Genomic DNA, 18404 nt, shown 5'->3' on the forward strand with positions numbered 1-18404 from the left:
CTGGGAGGACAGGGGGAGCCCCTGTTGCTTTGGGGGAGCAGGTACAGCTTGTGAGGGTGAGCTGGGTCTGGGAAGACAGGGGGAGCCCCTGGTGTTTGGGAGAGCAGGTACAGCCTGTTCGGGTGAGCAGGGGCTGGGAGGACAAGGGGTGTCCCTGGTGTTTGGGGGAGCAGGTACAGCTTGAGAGGGTTAGCAGGGGGCTGGGAGGGCAGGGGGTACCTCAAGAGCTTTAGGGGAGCAGGTACAGGTTATGAGGGTGAGCAGGGGCTGGGAGGACAGTGGGAGCCCCTGGTGTTTGGGGGAGCAGGTACAGCCTGTTCGGGTGAGCAGGGGCTGGGAGGACAAGGGGTGTCCCTGGTGTTTGGGGGAGCAGGTACAGCTTGAGAGGGTTAGCAGGGGGCTGGGAGGGCAGGGTGTACCTCAAGAGCTTTAGGGGAGCAGGTACAGGTTATGAGGGTGAGCAGGGGCTGGGAGGACAGTGGGAGCCCCTGGTGTTTGGGAGAGCAGGTACAGCCTGTGAGGGTGAGCAGGGGCTGGGAGGACAGGGGGTGTCCGTGGTGTTTGGGGGAGCAGGTACAGCCTGTGAGGGTGAGCTGGGTCTGGGAAGACAGGGGGAGCCCCTGGAGTTTGGGAGAGCAGGTACAGCCTGTTCGGGTGAGCAGGGGCTGGGAGGACAAGGGGTGTCCCTGGTGTTTGGGGGAGCAGGTACAGCTTGAGAGGGTTAGCAGGGGGCTGGGAGGGCAGCGGGTACCTCAAGAGCTTTAGGGGAGCAGGTACAGGTTATGAGGGTGAGCAGGGGCTGGGAGGACAGTGGGAGCCCCTGGTGTTTGAGGGAGCAGGTACAGCCTGTTCGGGTGAGCAGGGGCTGGGAGGACAAGGGGTGTCCCTGGTGTTTGGGGGAGCAGGTACAGCTTGAGAGGGTTAGCAGGGGGCTGGGAGGGCAGGGTGTACCTCAAGAGCTTTAGGGGAGCAGGTACAGGTTATGAGGGTGAGCAGGGGCTGGGAGGACAGTGGGAGCCCCTGGTGTTTGGGAGAGCAGGTACAGCCTGTGAGGGTGAGCAGGGGCTGGGAGGACAGGGGGTGTCCGTGGTGTTTGGGGGAGCAGGTACAGCCTGTGAGGGTGAGCTGGGTCTGGGAAGACAGGGGGAGCCCCTGGAGTTTGGGAGAGCAGGTACAGCCTGTTCGGGTGAGCAGGGGCTGGGAGGACAAGGGGTGTCCCTGGTGTTTGGGGGAGCAGGTACAGCTTGAGAGGGTTAGCAGGGGGCTGGGAGGGCAGCGGGTACCTCAAGAGCTTTAGGGGAGCAGGTACAGGTTATGAGGGTGAGCAGGGGCTGGGAGGACAGTGGGAGCCCCTGGTGTTTGAGGGAGCAGGTACAGCCTGTAGGGTGAGCAGGGGCTGGGAGGACAGGGGGTGTCCGTGGTGTTTGGGGAAGCAGGTACAGCCTGTGAGGGTGAGCAGGGGCTGGGAGGACAGGGGGAGCCCTGGTGAGTTGGGGGAGCAGGTACAGCTTATGGGTGAGCAGGCTTTGGAAGACTTGGTGTGCCCCTGGTGTTTGGGGGAGCAGGTACAGCTTGTTAGGGTGAGCAGGGGGCTGGGAGGGCAAGGGGTACCTCAAGAGCTTTAGGGGAGCACATAGAGCTCTGAGGGTGAGCAGGGGGCTGAAAGGACAAGGGGCAACCCCAAAGTTTTGGGGGAGCAGGTGTGGATTGTGAGGGTGAAAGCTGCAGGGAGGGCAGGGGACTCTCTGGGGTGTCTCAGGGGACAAGGTGGAGATTGCACAGGTGAACCGGGCTCTGGGAACGAGCAGCTGGCCAGCTAGTGCTGAGGTCGGAGGCAGAGGGTCTGAGCTAAAGGGCGCCCTTTTGGTGGAGGGTCGGGGACAGCAAGGCCACGTGCAGAGGAAAATGAAGGATGCTCTGGCCTGAAGTGGGAGGCCTTCCCGATGAGAGCAGGCGGCCTCCATTCATAGGCCCGGGGTTCCCATCGTGTTGCAGCCATCTCTGGGGACTCAGGATGGATGGGGGTCGGCCAAGGCAAGGGGCAGCTGCCAGGACAGAGGACAAGGCTGGAGTACATGAGGCTGTTCCTCGAGGTCTCAGACGGGCAGGGCCCGGGGGGCTGACCAGGCTCTTCCTCGAGGTCTCAGATGAGGCTGCAGGCCCACGGAGCTGAGCAGGGTCTGGGGACAGCCCGGTTAGACGAGCTGCGGCCCGTGGAGCCGCCCGGTGCTGGAGGTGCAGGCAGGGCCCAAGCAAGGCCCCCACGGTGCTGAGTGCAGGGTGCGCCCAGGAAGGTCAGGGCCTAGACGGTCTGGTGAGGAGGAGCCGGGCGGCCAGGAGCGTGGAGCAGGGGCCGAGGGCCAATCAGGGGAACCAGGTGAGGGACGGGGCCAGAGACACACCTTTGGGAGCCTGGTTGAACCAGGGTTGGAAGGGGACAATCAAGGAGGAGACCTCAGGGACAGGGTCCAGGACCGGGGCAGGATGTGAGCCCAGAGCACCTGTGCGCAGAGCTGGCCCGGAAGTCACGGGCCTGCAGGGCTGAGGCCAGGCCGGACGGGGGCCGGGGGCAGAGCAGGGCGAGGGGGACAGGCTCCTCCAGGCTGAGGGAACAGGGGCCAAAGGAAGGGCCAGGCGCCCACAGGAGGGAAGGGGCCCTGGGCTCTGATCCAGGAGGCCACACTCACCGACCCAAGCTGTGTCCAGACACCCCAACTGCAGTACAGAGAGCCGGGTGGCCACCATGCCGGCCGGTCATCAGACCCTGGAAGCAGGTGGTGGCTGGGCTCGGAGGTGCCCCAGGCCTGGGCTCCTGAGGTCCTGCTGGACCCCGCATTCACCCAGCCTCCTCTTTCACAGCCTCCACCACAGCCCCGAAAGTCTACCCTCTGGCATCCCGCTGCGGAGACACATCCAGCTCCACCGTGACCCTGGGCTGCCTGGTCTCCAGCTACATGCCCGAGCCGGTGACCGTGACCTGGAACTCGGGTGCCCTGAAGAGCGGCGTGCACACCTTCCCGGCCGTCCTTCAGTCCTCCGGGCTCTACTCTCTCAGCAGCATGGTGACCGTGCCCGCCAGCACCTCAGGACAGACCTTCACCTGCAACGTAGCCCACCCGGCCAGCAGCACCAAGGTGGACAAGGCTGTTGGTGAGAAGATGGTCCCCGGGGAGGGTGTCCACTCCAGGAGACCAGGGTCAGCCCCACTGCCTGCAGGGGCCCCACCCCCGGGGGTGCTGTGAACCAGGCCCAGTGTGTCAGGGGAGGCCCTGTCTGTCTCTCTCCTGACAGTCTTGCAGGCTTGGGGAGGGGGTTGTCTGGAGTTTCCGCCAGGTCCAGGGTGGCCGCAGGTGGGTCGACATCCACACGCCTGGACCCACAGAGACGGGCCCTGGGCTCAGACCTGCTAAAACCCGTCCCTGCCCTAAGCCCAGCCCGTGGCTTCCTGCCCCTGGTAACCCCCAGTCTGCTCTCTCTGCAGGGGTCTCCATTGACTGCTCCAAGTGTCATAACCAGCCTTGTAAGTCGGGAAACCTTTTCTCCATCCAGCGGATGTGAACAGCACCAGGAGGACTCAGGGTGTGCGGGTGGAGGGGGATGGCTGCCTTAGATGAGTGAGACCCCGATACTAATCTCCTGCCATGTCTCTGCCATCAGGCGTGAGGGAACCATCTGTCTTCATCTTCCCACCGAAACCCAAAGACACCCTGATGATCACAGGAACGCCCGAGGTCACGTGTGTGGTGGTGAACGTGGGCCACGATAACCCCGAGGTGCAGTTCTCCTGGTTCGTGGACGACGTGGAGGTGCACACGGCCAGGACGAAGCCGAGAGAGGAGCAGTTCAACAGCACGTACCGCGTGGTCAGCGCCCTGCCCATCCAGCACCAGGACTGGACTGGAGGAAAGGAGTTCAAGTGCAAGGTCAACAACAAAGGCCTCTCGGCCCCCATCGTGAGGATCATCTCCAGGAGCAAAGGTGGGCCAGGTGGACGGCACCGGGAGGGCCCCGTGGGCCAATCAGAGTGACCGCTGTGCTAACAGCCTTCCTGTCCCCACAGGGCCGGCCCGGGAGCCGCAGGTGTATGTCCTGGACCCACCCAAGGAAGAGCTCAGCAAAAGCACGCTCAGCGTCACCTGCATGGTCACCGGCTTCTACCCAGAAGATGTAGCCGTGGAGTGGCAGAGAAACCGGCAGACTGAGTCGGAGGACAAGTACCGCACGACCCCGCCCCAGCTGGACACCGACCGCTCCTACTTCCTGTACAGCAAGCTCAGGGTGGACAGGAACAGCTGGCAGGAAGGAGACACCTACACGTGTGTGGTGATGCACGAGGCCCTGCACAATCACTACACGCAGAAGTCCACCTCTAAGTCTGCGGGTAAATGAGCCTCACGTCCCTGCACCAGCAAGCCCTCACCCAGCCCACCCTCCCCGGGCTCCAGGTCCAGCCAGGACGCCCTAGCCCCTCCCTGTGTGCATTCCTCCTGGGCCGCCGTGAATAAAGCACCCAGGCCGCCCTGGGACCCTGCAACGCTGTGCTGGTTCTTTCCGAGGCAGAGCCCTGGTGGCCGCCAGGCCTGCGGGGGTGGGCTGAGCCGACTCTGGGCCACTTTGTTCAGCATCTGTGGGGGAGCTGACCCCACTCCGGGCCAGACACACAGTGAGTGGGTCCAGCAGGCCACCTGAGCACTGCCCGAGGCCACAGAGGGGCTTGGCCAGAGGCGCACCTCCACGGCCCCCTCCAGCCACCACCTGTAGGGCCACACTCTGGACAGGAACGGGGGAAGCCCCCGAGACCCTCAGGGATTGAGGCCCAATGCTTCCCGCCTCTGCTCCAGCCCACACTGTGGGGCAGGGCCACATCCTTGTCCCCAGGCCCCTGTCCCTGGGTGTCCAGAGTCCTTGTGTCCACTCTGGGCCTGCCTGGAGCCACGCGTGGCCGGGGGGTGGCCCTGCTTCACCCTCAGGCTCCCAAGGTCAGGCCTCGCCCTCCCTCGGCCAGAAGGCTCTGCCCAGCTCTCCCTGCCCGGGGCCAAGCCTGTGCACCCGTGGGGAGGTCATCCCTGTGCCTGAAAGGGGTCCAGGCCGGGAGCCCTGAATGTCCAGGGCAGGGACCTAGCTGCTCCCTGTGGACACGGAGCCCAGACCACAGACAACAAGCCCCAGCCCCGCACGCACACGAGACAGCCCACACCAAGCCTCCTCCACACGGACTCAGGTGTCCACCCTCACATGAGCACACTTCACCCCCGGACACACCCACATGCCTGCACACACTCAGGTCTCGCACTCGGGGACCCATGGGGTGACCCCACGGGCCCAGACCAGAGCTGGGTCTTCTGAGCCCTCCCTGTGGACACCAGCTGGGCCCCACCCTCCAGCGCCCATGGGCTGCTCAGTGGCCCTTTCCCACACTGAGCACACTGACCAGGTCAGACATCTGTCCCTCGCCTCCCCTGGGGCACCCACGCCCCTCCCTAGCAGGCTTAGATCCCCACTCAGCCCCTCGTCCCAACACCCTCACCCCTCGGGCACAGCACCCCTCAGGCCCGGTGCTGTCAGCCCTCCCTCCCTGGGGGCAGGGCCCAGGAACGTGTGCTCTCCTGACCCTCCTGGCTCCAGGCCTGGCCCCTAGGGCAGAGGAGGCCCGGAACTGAGCTTCTGTCCTGCGGGGAGGTGGGGTCAGGGCCCCAGCTCAGGGCACAGCTCAGGATGGGAGCAGGACACCACAGGCCAGGCCCAGGCAGTGGCCAGGGCTGGAGGGGTTGGGGCTGGGGCTGGGCCCCAGAGACTGACCTCAGGTGACCCCTGCCTGGCCCATGGGGAGATCACGCCACCTTCCCCCCACCCAGAGGGAGCCCTGCCCTACCCCAGTGACCCTGCCCAGCCCCCCGTGGGCAGACACAGCACTGACCACCCCTCCCTGTGCAGACCTGCTGCTGGAGGAGGAGATCTGTGCGGACGCCCAGGACGGGGAGCTGGACGGGCTCTGGACGACTATCTCCATCTTCATCACACTCTTTCTGCTCAGCGTCTGCTACAGCGCCACCGTGACCCTCTTCAAGGTGGGAGGCCACCCTGCTGTCCCTCGGGCCCCCTCTGTCCCCAGGATCCCCTCAGAGCCCCTCATCAACCATTGACTGTCCCTCACTGTCCACTCGCTGTCCACTCCCTGTCCCTGGGAGCAGCCCGGTGAGATTCAGGCTGCACTCACCCCACTCTCCCCGGCAGGTGAAGTGGATCCTCTCATCCGTGGTGGAGCTGAAGCAGTCGATCACTCCCAACTACAGAAACATGATCGGACAGGGCGCCTAGAGCTCCTGTGGGCCACACCCGGACCACCTCAGACCCGACTGGACCACACCTGTCCACTCGTGACTCTCAGCCTGGGCCAGGTCTGTCCCATTGCCTTATGAACTCACTAATCCTTGAGCTCATGCCCTTCTTGGCCCGTACCTCAGAACTCTGGCATTGTGGCCACCACTGTCTGCCCCAGCCCCCGTCAAAGACCCAAGTGGACAGCAGGTGATTTCCCAACCTGAGCTGATGGACGCCAAGGGCCTCCGCACAGCCTGCAAGACACCACTGCAGCCACATGCCCTACCAAGAATGCACGGGTCCAGGGCTGTCTGCAAAGGGCACCCGCATCTTGTCCAGGCTGGGATCCAGACCCAAGGTCCCTGGAGGAGGCCCCTGTTTCAGATCCTTGGGAATAGCTGTCCTGCTGTCCAAGTTCCTGGGAGGACCACTAACAGTTACTCAGGCCACCTCCACCGAGGACGCTGCTGTGAGCAGGCCTGGGCCCACGGCTGCTGCAGGAGCCCTGGTGGAGGAAGGGGTGACGTCCAGCCAGACGGACCGCCTGGACACGAGCTTGGTGATCGGTTCCCAGTGGACAGAGCTGGAGAGGCTCCCAGAATACAGAACGGCAGGGCAGCCAGTCCATCTGGCGGCCAACAGCCTGACACGTCCCGCAGGAGCTCGGCCTGCACCGAGGGCAGGGGTGAGAGGCGAGACCAGAGACCCACAGAGGCCCAGCCCCAGGCCCCGGGGCCCCACCTCGCCTCACAGTACAGACTCTCCCGTCGTTGCAGAAACGTGCATGGGCGTCTCTGGATGGGAGGCGCTGCCCCTAAGACTGGAAGGAAGGACCACAGTCTCAGAGCTTGGGAAGCTTCTTCTGCCTAATGTGGGGGCCTGTTCTTTCTCTTTGCTGTCTCTTTATCTCTTTAATGACAATAAAGCATCTTTACTTCACCTAGCTCACTGGCCAGTCTCCGTATGTTGACACACCTTCTCCCTTTGAGGAGTCCACAGCCTGGCTGCCCCACCCCCACTGGCCCCTGAGCTTCCTGCCCCCCCCCCACCTGCACTTAGGGTCCCTGGTCCCATCCCTACCTGACCCATGGGTGCCTGACTCCCACCTGCTACCCACCCCTAGGGCTCCACTCCGCCTCCCAGGCAGAGGCCAGCCTGAAGCCAGGGGAGCCACAGACAAGCACCCCGTGCTGGGTGGTCAGCACAGGAGGCTGTAACAAACACCGCGGGCGGCTGGACCACGGGCGGCGCCGCTCACCCCTGGAGCCTGGGACCCCGGATCCAGGAGCACAGGGCCGGCTCCTGCTGAGGCCTGTCTCCATGGGGTGCAGACGCCGTGTCCTCACGGGGGCACCCCTCTGTGCCTGTCTCTGTCCTCACCTCCTCTTAGAGGGTCTCCAGTCAGACTGGACGAGGGCCCACCCTGGGACCCCAGTTCACCCTCATCACCTCTTCAGAGACGCCACCTCCAGAAGCAGTGATGCTTGAGGTCTGGGGGTCAGGGCTGCAAGACTTGAATTTGGGGGTCACAATTCTGTCCCAAACAGGCGGGTTGATGCCAGAAACCCAGAGCAGGAGGGGACACCAGTGAAGGCGGGCCAGGAGGGGCAGCTGGGGGAGGGGTGTCAAACCCCTGACCTGGTTCAGTGCTCAGGACACAGTCAGTGAGAAGGACCTCAGAGGGCGCTGGGGACACCGTGCTCAGCCTGGCTGCACAGAGGTGATGGCTGTGCCACAGGAAAAGCAGGAGGGGCCCAGGGCGCCAGAGAGGGACCAGGAAGGGTGGCCGCTTGCATGAGATGAGGCCGCTGTGTCCGTCAGCCGGCCTGGGTGCAGGATGTAGTCAGGACTCTATCCTCACAGACACCAGGGACCAAGGAGACTGGACACTCCCCGAGGGAAGAGGAGGATCGTGCTTAGGGACAGTTCCAAGTGGGGGCCCAGGCCTGGGAGGGTGCTGGCCGTGCTGGGCTCTCTTCGGAGGGCATTTTCGGGGAGTTGGGTCATCATGGGGGCATGCCAGTGTTTGCCCAAGCCTTTCGGGGGAAAGGGAGGTCCTGCCGCTGGACAGCCCAGGCCTGGGCCCAGCAACACCAGCTCCAGACAGAGAGCTGCCATCATGTCAGCATGACCGCATCACCCCAAGGCCCTCGGAGGTGCTGATCCAGGCTCCTGTGGGTAGAGGGACAGACAGAGGACTTCACACATCATTCAGAGGACCAGACGTAAGACTGGGTACTGGGAGGGGGCCAGCAGGATGGCCATGGGGTCGACACCATGGTCCAGGAAACCATCTGGCCCTGGGGGACCCGGCCAGGCCACATGTACATGAGGCCTCTCTGCCAGCAGCTCTTGGGGGTCCCCCACACTCTGCTTCTCCCACTCAGTAAGTAACCATCTAACCAAGACGCTGACCATCCTATCAGCTGTCCAGCCTGCCCAGCCCTGGGCCCTGCCCGTCACATCCATCCCCAAGACCATCAACAGCTGCTAGCTGGTCCAGCCATCAGGAAGGCTAGGGTAGCCAACTCAAGCACTGGCTCTCTGGCCTCCTAGCTGAACACAACCCCTGGCAAGGCTACCCATGGGCCCCTGGAGAACTGACCCCACCTTCCAGGACTCCCATGCTGACCTCTCAAAAGCCACGCCACAGAGCACCCCTCCTCACACTTTCCCTCTATTTAAAAGCATTCACAACATAAAAGTCATGAGTTGTGTTTACTTGGGCAGGAATTTTTAGGACTTCAAGCCCGGGGGCAGCACCTCAAGCACACTGAGAGAACTACTATGAGGAGGGGAGGGGAGGAGCCAGCATGTAGAAGTTTGCAACAAAGGGCAGGCAATCTGAATGTCAAAAGGTTACTGTTAATTAAATAAAATCAGAAGCCCAAGCTCAGGGACTTAGCACTTTTCTGTACACCTGAAGATACAAGAGTCTGAGTTCGCTGACATGGTTCCTTTCATATGCACCTCAGCTATCCTGGGGCCAGCATCCTGCATCTTCACATCCTGAGTTCCCTAGGACTCACCATAGGGAGTGGCTGCAGCCTGCGGGCTTCTAGGAGGCAAGTGCTCTTCTGAGTCCTGAGTGCCCTCAGGGCCACTGGCTCACGCTGGAGGGACGCAGTCACTGACAGCTGCGGCAGGCTCGTTCACTGATGTGGCAGGAAATACTCCGTTTCTCATGCCAACCTCTGCACATTCCCCATGCCCCCTGAAGCCCAGTGGGGGTGCCTGCCCTTGAGCCACTCCAGCTGTGCCCACATGAGCCTGAGGTCAGCCTCCAGCTGCCTCCTCACCCCAAGAGAGTCCCGGCTCACGCCTGTCACTGTGCCACCTGGTGTGCACGCACCTCCATCTGAGTCTACACACAGAGACACACACACATCTACACACATACACACACACACACGCCCCTCAGTGTGTCACCTGGTGTACACACACCTCCGAGTCTACACACAGAGACACACACACAACATTAGCGTGTTACCACATGTACACACACCTCCATCTGCATCTACGCACACACACACACAATGTCAGTGTGTTACCACGTGTACACACATTTCCCTCTGCATACACACACACACACACACACACACACCTGTCAGTGTATCAACTCCTATACACACACCTCCATCTTCGCTGACACACGCACATCTGTCAGTGTATCTCCTGTACACACACCTCCATCTGCGTCTAAGCACACACACAGGAGTCCTGACACACGTCTGTCAGTGTCTCACCTCATGTACACACACCTCCATATGCATCTTACACACACATACACACACACACACACACACCCCTCCACAATGAGACCCCCTGTCCCAGCCTCCTGCCTTATCCCATGGGAATCATTTGAATTCTGAAACCTGATATAGCCTCAGTGGTGTGGTATCCCTGGGGGGCCCAGGCTATAGAGGGGTCAGTGTGAGTGGGACAGGGAAAGAGGAGGTGCATTGGACTGAATGTTTCCCCCGAGATCCCTGTGTTGAAGCCCTCAGCCCTAATGTGATGCCACTCAGAGGTGGGGCTTCGGGAGATGACGTGGTCATGATGGTGGAGCCCTCGGGAAATGGATTGGAGTCCCTGTCAGGACCCCCAGAGCTCTCAGCTCTCCTGTGTCAGGGCACAGCAGGGAGATGCCACCTATGATGCCCCCACAAAACACTGAATCTGCCAGCACTGTGACCTTGAACTTCCTGCCCCAAGAACGGTGAGAGCGTGTCTGCCATCCACACGTCTGTGGTGCCCAGTCAGAGCAGCCAGACCCACTGAGACAGGAAACTCCTGGCCAGATGCCCCCACCCCCAGGACCCAGTTGGGTTGGCAGAGCAACACTTGGGCTACTGAGATGGGGGAGGGACCCACCACAGTCAGGGTGTGGGCACACGAGACCCCACACACTTGCTACCAAAGCCCCACCATGAGCTCAGCCTGCGTGGGCGGGCGCAGGGACTGGCCAGGCCAGGGAGTGAGGTTCCTGCGGAGTCCTGGTCCACAGGCTCCTGGCACTGCAGTTGCCAGGGCACCAGGCAGCCCGAAGTCACAGGGTCAGTCAGCCTGTGGGGGAGGGGTGGGGAGAGCAGATGGGCCACCCCCAAGAGGCTCTTACAGGCATCCCCAGATGTGTCTGAACCCCTGACAAGGGAGGGAGCCAGGATGGACACCCATCTGCCCACTGCCCCTGTGGACTCGTCAGACTGCTCTGCAGGCTGGGGTCACTGTGGCCAAGGCCTGCCCAGACCCACCCAGAATGGCCCGGTTGTGGGCTGTGGCTAGGGGCCAGTAAGTGAGGTGTGGGTCACAGCATTAGCATGGCTTCAGGTTGGATGTTAGTGCCCACCACCGCTACCCCCGGGCTCCCTTCAAATGTAGGCTGCAGAGGACAAGCCAGAGGAGAGGCCAAGGGGGACTGTAGAGCTTCCCGGTGGGGAATCAAGCCAGGTGAGGAGCCAACAGCGTCAGAGACACAGACAATCCAGCGCAGTCACAGGACACGGCTGACACACCAGCTCTCAGGCAGCTGGCTTCAGGCTCCTTGAGTGTGTCCTCATCCTGGGGGTACGCTGGTGACCGTCCCCACGGTTCACCATGCACCCCCCATGGCTCTGTCCCTCAGTACGACGGTGCTCCCCTCCCACCGGCCTTGCCTCGGCTGCAGGAGCATGCATGGCAGCATCCACACCTGCTCCGTCCCTCCACCCTGACAATGGCAAGTTTCAGAAACACCTGCTCCTTTGGCCTGGATCCCAGAACTGAGAAGCCCAGACAGCCTGGAAGAGACACGGCCGCAAAAGAGAAATATGGCCTGACACCGCAGCCTGTTCACCTGGGGCTGGTACCATGGCATCCTGGTGAGAGCTGGCGACACAGTCATCCTCAGACACCACTGCGCAACGTGAGCTCAGCAACGAGTATAAACGTAATAACACGTCTGATGTGTGCAGAGTCCTGACTGTTCCAGAGTTTTCAGAGACTATTGTCAAGAGAAACAGAACCAACAGGACAAAGATGACGCATGCACTGCATATATGCATACAATACAGCTACACGTACATACATGTACAACTAGGGACAGCTGTAAATACAGCGTAGGATGGATCCAGACGTAGGTGACACACGCACATCGACATACAGAGACCACAAGCTTTCTTACAAAGAGCTGGCTCTCTGCTAGCACGGGGCTGGCAGGCAGGGCTCACACACGCGGGGCGGGCCAGTGGGCTGGAGGCTCAGCCAGGAGAGACCTGCTGCTGTCTTGAGGAAGAACTCCTTCCCCCCAAGGAAGCCTCAGTTCTGTTTCCAGATCCTTCACTGGTCGGATGAGGCTTGCCCACGTAGCAGAGGGTCAGCTCCTCTACTCGAAGCCCTTTGGTTGTAGGCAAGTACAAAATACCTTCACAGCAATACCCAGACTAGTGTTGGAGTGAATGGGCCCACTGAGTGGGCATATGGGACTGACGCTCACAAGGGCCTCACCTCCCTTTGTGCCCATGACACCCCATGAGGCCGGGTCACTGCCACCACCTTACCACTGAAGAAAGCAAGTGCCTGCAGCCCCTGCCCGTGGGAACCCCCTGCCTCTGGCGGGAGGGAGGTGCCAGGGCTTCATCTATGTCTTCTGAGCCCAAAGCTCCTGTTGTCTCCACTGTCCAGGCTGCCTCTGACAGAGACCCTGGGAGGCCCTCCTGGTCAGTTTCCTGCCCTCAGGACAGGCTGCCTGAGGGCATCCATCCAGCCGGGAGGCTTTCAGAGAGAAAGAAGCCCTGGGAGGTCTGTGCAGGTACGTCCGTTTATCTGCTGGACAGCTCCTCACCAGAGGGCAACTCTGCCATCAAGCCAGCCACCGAGTGTCCCTGATGAATGACACAGGCGTGGCCTCTGACCTCAGGAAAGACAAAGCAGGGCAAAGGCAGGTGCCGAGTGAGTCGTCCCACAAGCAGTGATGTGAGGGCTGCCACAACCAGGGCGATGAATGGGGAGCTGGGGCAGGAGGCCCTACAGCGGGGAAACAGCCCCTTCTGCGGGGTCAGGGCAAGCTTCCCGGGGCACTCCCTGAAGCAGAGCCCCAGGGCAATGGTGTGGCTGCCTTGGGTCTGCTTGTCAACGCCTGGTCTCCCGCCCTCCAGGCCACAGGACTTCCTGGACTCGGGCTGCGTGAGGCCGCGTGGGAGAACATGGCAGTGACCTGCTGAAAAGCAGGTTTCGAAACACAATCTGAGGACGAGCACACACGCAAAGGACACTCCTCACAGTGCAACTCACTCACTAGTGGGCCACACCCAGTGCAAAGGAGAGTTCAAAGTGTCACATGCATACAGTTGAATCAAGGGTGCAGAAATGAGTTCATAGGGACGTGCTTGGTGATCCAGGGGTTAAGATTCTGCCTTGCAATGCAGGGGACACAGGTTAGCTCCTTGGCTGGGGAACTAAGAGCACACATGCCATGGGGCAACTTTGCCCACACACCGCAACTGCTGAGCCTGCATGCCACAATGAAAGACCCCACGCCAAGACGAAGAACAACACAGCCAAACAAATGAATGCCTTCTGGAGGGGCTTTCCTCACAGCTCAGTAGTAAAGACTGCGCCTGCTCCTGCAGGAGATGCAAGTTCCCTCCCTGATCCAGGAAGATCCCACTGCCCCAGACAACTAAGCCGGGAGCCACAACTATCAAGCCTGCTCTCTGGAGCCCAGGAGCCACGCCTACTGAAGCCCACACACCCCAGAGCCTGCGCTGCACAAGAGAAGCCTCCGCAGCGAGAAGCCTGCGCACCGCCTCGAGGAAGTAGCACCCGCTCACCGCAACAGCAGAGGCCAAGCACAGCCAAAGTTAAATAAATAAAGTGTTTTAAAAGAAATGAGTTTATAAATGAGAGGCAGGGAAGAAACAATTGTCCTTCCAAAACAGAGAATTTGCATTGCCATCAATTATCCATGGCTTATGGAGTTATGAAGTAGCTCAAAGACAGTGAAGATCGTAGAGCCCTCTAGGATCAGACAACCCTGAAGGGCATTCAAGACAGCACCTTGTTTTCCACAGAAAATACAAGAAGTAGCCTTTGGACCCACTGCCAAGACTTTCACAGTTTCTCCTACTAACATATACAACAGAAACAGATCCAGAATGTAGAGAGAGCTCCTGCAAATCAATCAGAAAAATCAGTTTGGCAGAGAAGTGGTAAAGAGAATTAAACAGATGTTTCACAAAAGATGTCCAAACAGCCCTCAAACGTTTGAAAGGAAACATGCTGGTTACCAGGGAAATGAAAGTGAAAAACCACATCAGAGAAAGTAGTTCTGATTCCAGCACAGGTGGGGCAGCCTGGCCCAGACTAACCCTTTGCAAATAATAATTATAAGCCGTGGGAGAAAAAAAAAAAACTACCTAAAAAAGGATCTGAAGGCACTGGGGAATGCCCAAAAGACACTGGAGACCCTTTGAAAGGTTAGTCTGAGAAGGTACCTGTGGCCAGGCGCCGGGTGTAGCTAGGACACGAGCAGGAACTGCAGTCGGCATGAGCATCGCATCACAGGACGCAGGGCTGCATGCAAGGGCAGCTGGGACTTAAGCTGGGACAAGCCCAGAAAAGGACAGGGCCACAGAAGGGGGCCCCCAAGTGCCGCATGCGCACTCTGCACGGACCCTCAACTGCCCCTTCCCTGGGCCCCCCAAGTGCCGCATGCGCACTCTGCACGGACCCTCAACTGCCCCTTCCCTGGGACCCCCAAGTGCCGCATGCGCACTCTGCACAGACCCTCAACTGCCCCCTTCCCTGTGCATGTGTAGGGAAAACTCCAAAGGGCCTGGGAGAGGCACCAACAGGAGGTCAGAAGAACTGAGGCGACCTGAGCTACCACCAGATACAGGAATGGTGTCACAGCAGACAGACTGGAGCCAACTGCCTCCCAACAGAAAATCAATCCTTGTCTGAGGAAGAGCACACAACCCATCGCCTTTCTTACATTTAATCTGCAACACCCAGCACACACTCAAAAATCACTACTTGTGCAAAGAAAAAAGAAAATGTGACCCACAGTCAAAATACAAGGTTGTCAATGGAGTAGATAATCTCTACAGAAAATTTTTAAACTATTTACAAGAACCAAATAAAAATTCTAGAACTAGAACTACAATTCTGAATTTTTTAAGTTACTTGATGAGCTTAACAGCAGATTGAAGAAGCTAAAAGAAAGGTCAGAAAACTGCATTTCAATATAGAGATATTCTATATTTATTCTAGATATTCTAATGTGTTACATATGTAAAATACATTTTAAATAATATATAGATACACATTAAATCTGTGTTTTATATATCAATAAAATGTTTTTAATCCAATTCAAAGAACACAGAGAAAAATATTGGAGAAAATAAAGAAAAGAGACTCAATGTCCTGCAGGACACTACAAAACACTTGGAAATACGTAAAACCAGAGTCCTAGAAAGGGACGAGAAATAGAATGGGGCAGAAAAAGTCTTTGAAGAGATAAAAGCCGAAAGTTCCCAATGTGGCCAAAAGATCAATTCACAGATTTAGGAAGCTCAGCCAGTTCCTAACAGTAAGTAGGATATGATACACCATGTGGAGGCATATTGCAGAAACTGATGAAAGCAAAGGTAAAGAGGACGCCTTGAGAGCAGTCAGAGAGCTGACACAAATGCGCAGTGAGCACATCACACCTGGCCTCTCAGAGGGAAAAGCAGTGCCCAGGAAACAGTAGAACGGGGAGTTTCTGCCAGAGCTCTATATCCAGAGAAAATATCATCCCAAAGTGAGTATGAACATATAATAGACATTTACAGACACACAAAGCCTGAGGGAGTGCATTTCCAAGAGACCTGCAGTAAAGGAAAGGCTAACAGAGCACCTTGTGCTAAAAGGAAATGACACCAACTGAAGACTCAGATCTACAGGATGGAAAAAGGAGCTGCAGAGACAGTAAATATGCAAGTGCAAAAATTATCTTTCGTCTCTTAGTTTCTTGAAAAGATAATTGATTGTTTAAAAATCACCAACAGTATGTTGTGGGGGTTCTAATATGTATGGATGCAATGTACATGATAATACCACAAAGGATGAGTTCATAAATGAAACTAAAGGTTTCAGAGTTCTAATGACCTATGTGAGGTAGCAAAATATTTAACCTAAGTTCATCGTGGTGACTTCAGGATGCACATTATAATCATGAAAACCATAATGCAAAGAGACTCATCTAAAAAGTCGACAGGGGAATTAGAATGGAATGCTAAGAAGTACTTATTAACCCACAAGAATGTAGGAAAGAAGGAATAAAGCTATAGGGAACACATTTGACAGACAAACTTTAGAGGCATTCCCACAAGATTGGAGATGTGTAGTGCGAATCCCTAATAATGTACTTTCACAGCCTTGAGAGATCCCACAGAAATAGAATCTGGAAAAACAGCATATATTAAGAAACTGCATTAATGATTAACTTTCAAACCCCAAGGCCAGACCCAGAAGGGAGTATGACTGGGATCATGAAAACATGGACCTTGGAACACTGGGTCGGCGCCAGGCGTGAACGCTGCCTATGAACTTGCTAACTGTTCCTGAGACTAGACCAGAAGAGAATGGCCTAGGGTATAAACAAGGAGATCTGGACTATGTCAGTGTCGTCCGGGACATTTAGCAGTACATGATTAACACTGCGTGTGTCTTGAGAAAGATGAGACCTGAGAAAGTCTTGCAGTCTGCAATTAGGAATAAAAGCTGGACTCGGAGTGCTCTACATGCCAGTCCAATAGAGGCTGCAGGTCCCCGACCCATTGCACCAGGTTTCGTGTTCTGTCTGCATCCTCGTCACTCGCCCCTGGACCATTGCGGCAACAGAGAGGAAGCAAGTATGCCTGTCCCTTCTGTCATGCTATGTTGCGGTGCTTTTCACACATGTGACCTGACTATTTGTGGACTGTGAAATCAAATCAGAGAGTTACCTTTTTAATAAAGAAAGAATAAAAAGCCTTTATATGGTTTAATAATAAAAGTTTTTAAATAAAAAACCTTTAATAAAAAACCTTTTCTAACAAATAAAAAAATGAGAAAAATCTATGCATTGTATATAACAAGACTAAATATTTTCATGAAACTTTTGTTTCAGTTACATAAATAAATATACGTAATATGTGTTATATATAAACAATGGTGGGCTTCTCTGGTGACTCAAATAGCAAAGAAGCTAGCTGCAATGCAGGAGACCCAGGTTCAATCCCTGGGTGGGGAAGATCCCCTGGAGAAGGAAATGGCAACCCACTCCAGTATTATTGCCTGGAGAATTCCACGGACAGAGGAACCTGGCAGGCTACAGCCAACAGGGCTGCAAAGAGTTGGACACAACTGAGCAACTAAGACTCTCACTATTCTTTCATAAATAATGTACGCATATGAACGAAATTATAATGTAAAACAAGGACTGTTTTAGAGTTATAATACAGTTATAATACAGTTTTACTGTTATAATGTCAAAACAGTTTGAAAGATGATCATTTAATAGATTATTGGAGGTCCTGGCCGATGGAATGTGACAAGGAAAAAGAAACAGGGCTGTTACAATTGAAAGGAAAGATGTGAAATAGGTATTATTTGCAGATGATATGATCATTTCCAAGGAAAAGCCAACACAATCAGCAAACTGTTAGAACTAACAAGAAAACCAGCACAATTTCTATGCAAGACCAATTTACCAAAAGTAGTCGTGTTCTTCCGTGTCAGCAAAACCTATTAGAAACTGCAATAGAAAAGACAGCACAAGCAACAGCAGTACAAAGAATAACCTGGAAAAGAATGTCCCAGGCCTTTGGAGAAAAAAAAACAAATTCCATTCAAGGGCATAAAAGAAATCTGAATGGCTGGAGAGATACACTAGTCAAGAAAGGGATGGCTTATTAAAGTATCATTTGTTTCCCAGACTAAGAGATACAGTGTATGCCAAATCAAAATCCCAGCTGCATTGGTTGGTTGGTTGGTTGGTTGGTTGGTTGTTGAGATCCATTTACAGCTTAGACCATTTTGAAAAATAAAGCAAAGAATGAAGGGTTTTGGGGAGACTGTCCCCCTCGGTGTTAACACATCCCCTAACCATCACTGAAAAGGGTGGTCTCATGCACAAATCAGCAGGCCCAAGGATTGGAGAGCACTCAGAACAGCCTGGTCGCTCCTAGGAGCTTGGACTACAGTGAGCACGGCACTGTCAGGCAGCAGGAAAGCTTCTGAGGTGAGCGGGGAAACTGGCTTCTTCCATGGAGAAATTCAACCTGCGTTTCTACTCCGCAGCAATTGCGAGGTGAGTGGGTGGGGGGGAGCCTGCTGGAATCCAACACTTACATCAGAAAGGCCAACTTTAAAGCTGAAAGAAAGGGACTGGCCGAGGCTGGCAAAGAAGAGCATCTCCCTGGTGCCATGTGCGTCCTCCCAGAACTCCAGAATGTGACCTTGTCTGGGCATGAGGTCTCTGCAAATGTCATTTGCTTAAGGCCCTTGAGATTAGGTCACACTAGATTTCAGAGGCATGGTAAGTCCAATGACTTAAAACAGGAGGAGCTGATACACAG

General features: G+C 56.7%; 2 gene segments (V, D, J or C); both read left to right on the top strand.

Annotated features, from left to right (window-relative positions):
- Window positions 1-2743: 2743 nt before the first annotated feature.
- On the top strand, window positions 2744-4534 carry IGCGAMMA (Ig gamma chain C region). The segment is given in 5 exon segments: window positions 2744-2753; window positions 2818-3150; window positions 3482-3520; window positions 3658-3978; window positions 4061-4534. Coding segments are annotated over 5 exon segments (1032 nt in total).
- Window positions 4535-5709: 1175 nt separating this feature from the next.
- On the top strand, window positions 5710-7264 carry LOC101906441 (immunoglobulin heavy constant gamma 1-like). The segment is given in 2 exon segments: window positions 5710-6068; window positions 6235-7264. Coding segments are annotated over 2 exon segments (330 nt in total).
- Window positions 7265-18404: the final 11140 nt, after the last annotated feature.

Source organism: Bos taurus, chromosome 20 (genome assembly GCF_002263795.3).
Source record: "Bos taurus isolate L1 Dominette 01449 registration number 42190680 breed Hereford chromosome 20, ARS-UCD2.0, whole genome shotgun sequence".
Taxonomy (NCBI): Eukaryota; Metazoa; Chordata; class Mammalia; order Artiodactyla; family Bovidae; genus Bos; species Bos taurus.